General features: G+C 55.3%; 1 protein-coding gene across 1 annotated transcript; it reads left to right on the top strand.

Moving 5' to 3' along the window:
• The first annotated feature begins 557 nt into the window (after positions 1-557).
• Positions 558-7,007, top strand: KLHDC8A (kelch domain containing 8A). Its single transcript, XM_084779443.1, has 5 exons — positions 558-1,612; positions 4,555-4,719; positions 4,928-5,143; positions 5,551-5,652; positions 6,020-7,007. Exons 1-5 carry the CDS (start codon positions 1,237-1,239, stop codon positions 6,211-6,213), a joined length of 1,053 nt encoding a protein of 350 aa, XP_084635569.1. The 5' UTR covers positions 558-1,236; the 3' UTR covers positions 6,214-7,007.
• Positions 7,008-7,814: the final 807 nt, after the last annotated feature.

Raw genomic sequence — 7,814 nt, 5'->3', positions numbered from 1 at the left:
AACATTTCAACAGCAGTCTGTAAGTTTCCAGGTGGAATGAAACCAAATAGGAGGACCTTGTGGGCTTAGAGAGACACACCACTAGGTAGTCCGGTGTGTCATGGGCGTTTATTACTAGGGACTGTCATTCTGAAGGGTCTGTGGTTGGGTAGTCCTGCAGTTGGTGCCAATTTGTAAATGGGGTTTGCCCTTTTAGAGATACGTGAAGGTTTGGGGGAATCCTCCCAGCTTTGTCTATTAGTGTGTTCAGTTGTGGCTCCTCTGTCTGACTATCTGTCGCTTTGTGGACGTGTCCACTCAGGAGGAAAGGAAGGTTCTGTGTGAATCACACACATATGCGTGAAGATTGTTAGGTCTGCAGGTCCTCACCACATGGAAGTCTCCTAACTCGCTTCTGAGGTTAGACCATATGAGAATACCTCCCCCTCACCCCCAAAACAAAGCCAGCCTGTCACGAACTGGGTCTGTGTACTGTAGACAAACTGGGTAATTGGCCTCTCCGCCTCCTCATCCAAAACAAACACTCGCAAACGCCCGCCCCCACGCTGGCAGGATCTGCCTGTCATCTGGGCACCGGCTCTTGCTCCGGCTGCTTCCGACCCTGTAGACACGGCAGGCCCTGCCCTTGCCCGCCCGGGCCACCCGGGCTGACACACAGGCCACAGCCTCCGCCTCCAGGCGCGTGGGCTCCTGCCCAGGTGTGACAGCTGCGGGGAAGCGGGGAGCCGGCATCCTCAGGCCCTGGCTCGGCTTCTAGCGGCCTCTTCGCCTGCGCCGGTGACGGCGGCGCGCGGGCCGGGAAGGGCAGGGCGCGCTGTCCTCCACTCAGCAGCTGCCAGGCGGGCGGTGAAAGCCTCGCGCGGGTGCGGGCGCCGCCCGGGAGCTAGTGCAGGGCAAGCGCGGCGCCCACGCGCGGCGGGGTGAGCTCCGCGCTCTCAGGGACCGGACTGGGAGGGGGCGCATCCTGCAAAGTTGACCCACGGCGGGCTACCGCCGGCGTCCTGCTGCCCTAGATTCGCCCGGTTCTTCCCGCGGAGCCAGGCGTGGAAGTCGCCGCCCCGCTGACACCCGAGGGATCGGGAGAAGCCAGCGGGCGTCGGCAGGAGCCCGCGCAGCGGGAGATGGAGGCTGCTAGAAGGGACTCACGGGCCGGCACCGTGTAGCCCGCTGGCCCCGGTGCTGGACCTTGCCCGGGCGTTGTCGGGGAGCGCGAGCAGGGCCCTCCCCCGGGCTGCTATGGAGGTACCCAATGTCAAGGACTTCCAGTGGAAGCGTCTTGCTCCACTGCCTAGCCGCAGGGTCTACTGCTCACTGCTGGAGACCGGGGGTCAAGTCTATGCCATCGGGGGATGTGATGACAATGGCGTCCCCATGGACTGCTTCGAGGTCTACTCCCCCGAAGCCGACCAGTGGACCTCCCTGCCCTCCTTGCCCACAGCACGGGCTGGGGTAGCGGTTACTGCCCTAGGAAAGCGGATTATGGTGATCGGGGGTGTGGGCACCAATCAACTGCCTGTGAAGGTCGTGGAAATGTACAATATCGATGAGGGCAAGTGGAAGAAGAGGAGCGTCCTGCGCGAGGCTGCCATGGGCATTTCTGTCACAGCCAAAGGCAAGTGGGGCTAGGGTTGAGGGTGGGCACAGAAAAGAAAGTAATGGGTCATAGGGAAAATGGGTGGAAGGCAACATGACTTGGGGGGGGGCAGTACACACTTCCCATTAACATTCGAGCCTTACAGGAAGCATTAAACCTAGAGACCCATTGCCCTTACTTTACACACTGGAAAGGGAGACCGAGCAGGTGAAATGTCTAGGAATTCCATCTGATGCCAGGAGTCAGCTCCAACGGGTTCCTTCCAGCAGGCGGGGCAGGCCACTGCAGAGGGAGAGCCAAGGTGTGAGCTGATGGGGTTATCTGCAGTGACTCTGCAGACCCTGGCGTTCAGCCGGATGACCACATTCGCCGTTGGCTACCTGCCTGCCCCCAACCTACCTATGTAGGTTCCCGAGGATGCCCACCCCACATCCTTCTACCATCACCAGGCCCTGCCAAGGAGGCTTTGGGACCCAGTCCCAGGATCTCCATTTACTCCTCACTGCAGTTTCTGAAGTACTAAGTGGGAGGCAGGATGTTCCCAAAAGCTGTTTCATGTCGCTTGTGATCCAGGTCCACCAAGTTTTCTGGCTTGCGTGTGGTTTTAAGATTCGTATTCTGCTTTCTCAAAGCCCTTGGTCCATTCTTGTTGGGCCTAAAACAGACTGTAGTATAGAGGGGGGTCCAACCGCAGTTTTGCTAACAACACAGAGTTTTATGAGAACGGGAGTTAAGAGACCCTCCCAAGTTCATATACACTTGCCTTCATACGGCAGGCTTGGTGGGAGTGACCTTCCACTTTTCCGTCCTTCCCTGTCTCTCTGGCTACGCTACCCCAGCTGACTGCCTGGCATAGGGGCAGGTCAGAAACCAGCTTTTCTTAAGCACTTGCCCTGTCCCTGGATTGCTCTTAGGCCCCAGAGGAGAAGGAAAAGGGTAGATAGTCTAGGCCCTGAAAGTGTGTGTGGAGAGCCTGGAGCCCAGAACCCCTGGGACAGGGTAGACATGGGTTTTCATGACCTGCCAGTCAGGGGGATAAAAAGCCAGGCCTGGTGCTGAAGGCCTATAATCCTAACAACTCTGGAGGCTGAGCCAGAGGAGTGGCAAGTTCAAGACTTGCCTAGCAGCAGGGCACCACGGTGCACACCTTTAATCCCAGCACTCAGGAGACAGAGGCAGGCTGATCTCTGAGTTCAGAGGCCAGCCTGGCCTACAAAGTTCTAAGAACAACCAGGGCTGCACGGAGAAGCCCTGTCTTGAAGAACAAAACCAAACCTCCCAAACAAACAAGAAAAGACTTGCCAAGGTTGAGGCAGAAGGATTATGAACTCAAGGGCAGTCTAAGCTACATTGTAAGACCTTATTTAAAAAAAAAAAAAGATAGAGGGCCCAGAGGTCCATGGGGACATGGAGAATAATGAGTATGGACTACACTCCATCCCTAGCATCAATAAATTATGTTGAAAGTTAAGACTTAAGGCTTTACCATTGATGCTTTATCCCTTCGTACTTTCAATATGCCCAATGCGATAAGTGCTATTTTCATTCCTATTTTAGAAGGAGCAGCATGAAGCCCAGAAAGGTTAATTCACCAAGGTTAAATAGATAATAAGTAATGGCCATGCCTGTGCTCCAAACAATAAAGCCAGACGGGTTCAGCAGTTAGGCCGGGAAAGGTTTACATGGCAGCCGCTGTACTGGCTTCACAGCCTAACAGATGCTCAAGGGCCTTCAGTGCACTGGGAGAAACAGATCAAGCTGGTAGCAGTTCCGTGTGGCAATGGAGGCGTAGCGATACCATCACTCAGGAGGCACCCAGCCAAGACCCCTGGCCCCCACCCCCATTTTGCAGCTCAGGGAACCCCAGTTGAAGCTGGAAGGATGGGTCAGAACTGAGCAGAGGGCTGAATGATTGTGGAGTGGTTCGGGAGTTTTTCCAGGAGGGGCGTTTCCAGAAGGGAGGGAGGAATCAGGTGCTCGTCCTTAGGTCCTTCCCCGGCCCTTAGGCTTAGGGCTCCAGTCTCCTCCTAGTATAGGTAGAAAGTAAAGGGGATAGGGCTCACTTCTTGCAGTAGTGACTTGGAAGAGTCAAGGCGCCATCGAGAGGAAGGCTGTGAGGAAGAGCTGCTGGGAGCAAGAACTGCATGCTTGAACTGAAGATTCCTGAGAAAGGGCCCATCCAGGCAAGGCCTGGGGGGAGGGGACACACACGTTAGCCCATGCTCTCTGTACAGTGTACTGAGTTCCTGAAAAGCCACCTACTGTCAAGAGCGGGGGAGAATTGGAGATGTTCCCTGCTTAGAGAACGCAGCTCTCAGGACAAGGTTTCTCAAGGATCCGTTGCCCCGAAGCCGTCTCCTCATTCAGACCTGGCCTTATCCCGTTCAGCACAGATGCCTCCTGGATCCTGCAGGCTTCTGGGTTTGCGAAGGAGAATGGCATTTGCCCCACCAGAGTAGCAGATAGGACCACAGACCAACCGCTCAGTGTGTAGAAGAGTGACCGTGGTGGGGCTGACTGTGCTTCTAATGGACCTCACCATATCTGGAGAATTATCTGAGGATCTCTAGGGGACAGGTCACTACTGGAAGCTGTGACATCGCCTCTTCTCTGGGCTTCCCATCGGACTGCCTAGAAAGGAGGCCGGTGGAAGGACAGAGCTACGAAGGCTTATCTAGGCCTGGACGTCACTGCCATCTGTTTCCATGCAGGCTTTAGTACACCAGGCTATGCCAAGGACTCGGCGTAAGCCAAGGCACACAATCCAGCCACAGCTTCAGAAAGGTTAACCTCAAGGGGGACTCTGAGTGGTGCTACCCACCCTACCAAAACACCTGTGATCCACTGGCAGACCAGTGGCTGGGACCTTGGCGAGGCCTAGGAAAGGTGATACATGCAGTTGGCCCAGTCTCTGGGGTGCCTGAGAGCTTAACCGTGTCTGTGTGTGGCCTTTTTCTTAGATTACCGAGTGTACGCCGCAGGTGGGATGGGCCTGGACCTTCGTCCACACAACTACTTGCAACACTATGACATGCTAAAGGACATGTGGGTGTCCCTAGCACCCATGCCCACCCCAAGATATGCTGCCACCTCCTTCCTCCGGGGATCCAAGATCTATGTGCTGGGTAAGGAAGGACAAGCGCCATTTGTTCATTTCCTGTCCTTGCTCCCTTGGGTGAATTCCCTGGGAAGTGATGCCCACAGCCTGAGAATGTCCTTGGCCGTGAGGGATAATCACACTGGCCCTGAATAATGGAAGGGAAACCCCAGCCCCATCTGTTCTCATGGGACTGCTCTTCTTTTGTCCACCCTGTACCCTACCCCCACCTGCAGGGGGACGGCAATCTAAGTATGCGGTCAATGCCTTTGAGGTCTTTGACATAGAGTCTCGGTCCTGGACCAAGTTCCCCAACATTCCCTGTAAGCGGGCCTTCTCCAGCTTTGTGACCCTGGACAACCACTTGTACAGCCTGGGGGGCCTGCGACAAGGTCGACTCTATCGGCAGCCCAAGTTCCTCCGGACGATGGATGTGTTCGACACTGAGCAGGGTGAGCGGGGCTCTCGCCCCCTTGGCTACGTGCCTCTCTTCTGACTGATTACCCCCCCCTCCCCACTTTCTCCATCTTGGCCATCTTCCTGGGGCTGCTTGAATATCCAGGCAGGCCTCTCTGGAGTCTGAGCACCCCTCCTGACTCATAGAGCTGTGGAAAATCTAAATAGAACAGGGGGCTCATGGGAATTGTGACCCTTAGACTGCGACAAGCACCAGAGAAGGCTGGAGTGGTAGAGGGTGTCGTTTGAACCAGCAAGGGATGCTGTCTGCACCGCGAACACAAGGGTGAACGGAAGGAGGTGCCCACCAGGCTAAGAGCCACTTGGGAGGCATCTGTATTTGTTAGGAGACATCAGCACCCAATCCTCTTTTCTCTGTCCTGTCATTACACACGGCTTGCAGGAGGATGGCTAAAGATGGAACGCTCATTCTTCCTCAAGAAGCGCCGGGCCGACTTTGTGGCTGGAGGTCTGAGTGGACGGGTCGTAGTGGCTGGGGGACTTGGTAAGGCTGGATCATCTCAACTGTGTGGTGTGTGTGTGTGTGTGTGTGTGTGTGTGTGTAAAGCCAGGAGGGAGGCAGTGGTGTTCTAGAAACTCTAGAAAACAGTCCTATTAAGATGAAAAGGCAGAGAGCGGGGTTGGGGGGGGGTAGGGGGGAATGGGGGGCTGGAGGAGGGAGGGGGAGGACAGGGGACAAAGTTGCTTGACAGGAATTTCTGGCCCAGGATGATAAAGAGAGAGAGCCATCCCGTAGCCAAAGACAATGAAGTTGCTTGGCTTTTACTTCTGGGCTGGGATGTGGTCACTATGGGACCAGGCTTGGCGGCTGCGCTCCTTGGTCTAAGGTCTGACTCCCCCTGTGTTTTCAGGAAACCAGCCCACTGTCCTGGAGACAGCTGAAGCATTCCACCCAGAGAAGAAAAAGTGGGAGGCCCTCCCACCCATGCCCACGCCCCGCTGTGCCTGCTCCAGCATTGTCTTCAAGAACTGCCTCCTGGCTGTGGGGGGTGTCAGCCAGGGTCTGAGCGATGCGGTGGAGGCGCTGTACGTCTCTGACTCCTAGCTGGCTGGAGCAGCGCTTTTGCCTGGACCTTATCACTCCGAGACTCCTGGCCTGAGGAACAGATCTCATCAAAGCATTTTGGGCTGCTTCCTCAGTCTCCAACTCTTGTTAAGAGCCAGTGGGGTCAAGCCCTGAGGCTCTCAGTGACCTCCCTCTGAACCCCCAATCCCAGAAAGGGGAAGAAAGCATGGCTGACTCCTCTAGTCAGTTAGAGCCGGGCTGTGGACTGGGGAGGAGGAGCCTCATACAGCGCTCAGACACAGAAAGGCACATGAATGCACCTGCCTTTCACCTACCTCCTGGGGTAGAGGGCAGTTGCCACCCAGAAGGGGAGCTGTTGTTGCTCTTTCCCATCTCTGAGGTAGTCTGAGCGTCATGGAAAAAACTAATGAAGGACAGGGTACCCCCAGCCCTTTGTTTCTCTTTGGTTGACAGCCATTCCCCCATTTTGAACTCAGCTGGGGGCCTGTTCCAGCTCTCACCTACTTATCAGGAATTGGACTTGAAGTTTAGGCATTGAGTAGGAAGGAAGCCAGGGGCTCCCACACCCACCAGGCCAGCAGAAAGGACCCTTCCTAGTAGGATCTTGTTGGGCATGTGATGACAGGGTGTTACTATCTTCTGCATTCTGCCTTCTGCCACCCTCTCCTGGACCCAAGGCCTGCCCACCCCGTGCCCAAGCACTCTCAGAGTGTTTCTGGGTAAACCGCATTTACACTGTGGCTTCCAAATCCACAAAGGGTGGATTAGTTGCACTCCGGTTAATAACAGCAGCACAATGGTTGGCATCTTTACTCCTGTCTTCTTTGGACCCTGGACACAGGGGATGGGGCCCTGGACACAGGGCAGGGGGCCCTGGTTAGTAGATAGGAAACCCCATGAGACTGGGTTCTCAGGCTAAATAGGGACCAATTGGGTATCTGGTTTTTGTGGGTTTTTTTAGATTTATTTATTTATTATTATGTATACAGCGCTCTGTCTGCATGTACACCTACAGGCCAAAAGAGGGCATTAGATCACATTATAGGTGGTTGTGAGCCACCGTGTTGGTGCTGGGAATTGAACTCAGAACCTTTGGAAGAGCAGCCCTGGCTATCTGTTCTTGACCTTTCCTGTTGAAGAGTTCTACCCCCGCCCCCCTCAACCACGGCTGTCCCACTCTCTAATGGTGCAGCTGATTTCTCTTCTCCCGGCGCGCGCGCGCACACACACACACACACACACACACACACACACACACACACATGTATGACCAAGGCTGTGGTCACCCCGGTCTTTGCCAGGTTATAGCCGTATCTAACTTCGGTCGATTCAGCTGTAGCTCATTTTCGGCATGTTCAAACGATGAAAAGACTGTTCGTTGACTTAAAAACAGTGGAGGAGGGGGAGGAGGAGGGGGGGGGAGGGCTGGCGGGAGGGGGGGAGGAGCCAGAAGGAGGGATGTACCTTCCCTGTAGCCAGCACAGCAGCTCTTTGCTCTTTGCGCTTCCTGTCATTAGTATGGGGGAAGGACCCAGGGTCGGGAAGAGCACTTACCCAGCATGCTCAGGCACCTGAGTCCCTTTCCCAGCACAGAAACCAAACGGAACTAGCTCTGAGTT

The sequence above is a fragment of the Acomys minous genome (genome assembly GCF_964271855.1).
Source record: "Acomys minous genome assembly, chromosome: 1".
In the NCBI taxonomy this organism is placed as follows: Eukaryota; Metazoa; Chordata; class Mammalia; order Rodentia; family Muridae; genus Acomys; species Acomys minous.
Note: the sequence above shows the minus strand (reverse complement) of the source record. Positions and strands in the feature narration are given on the sequence as shown.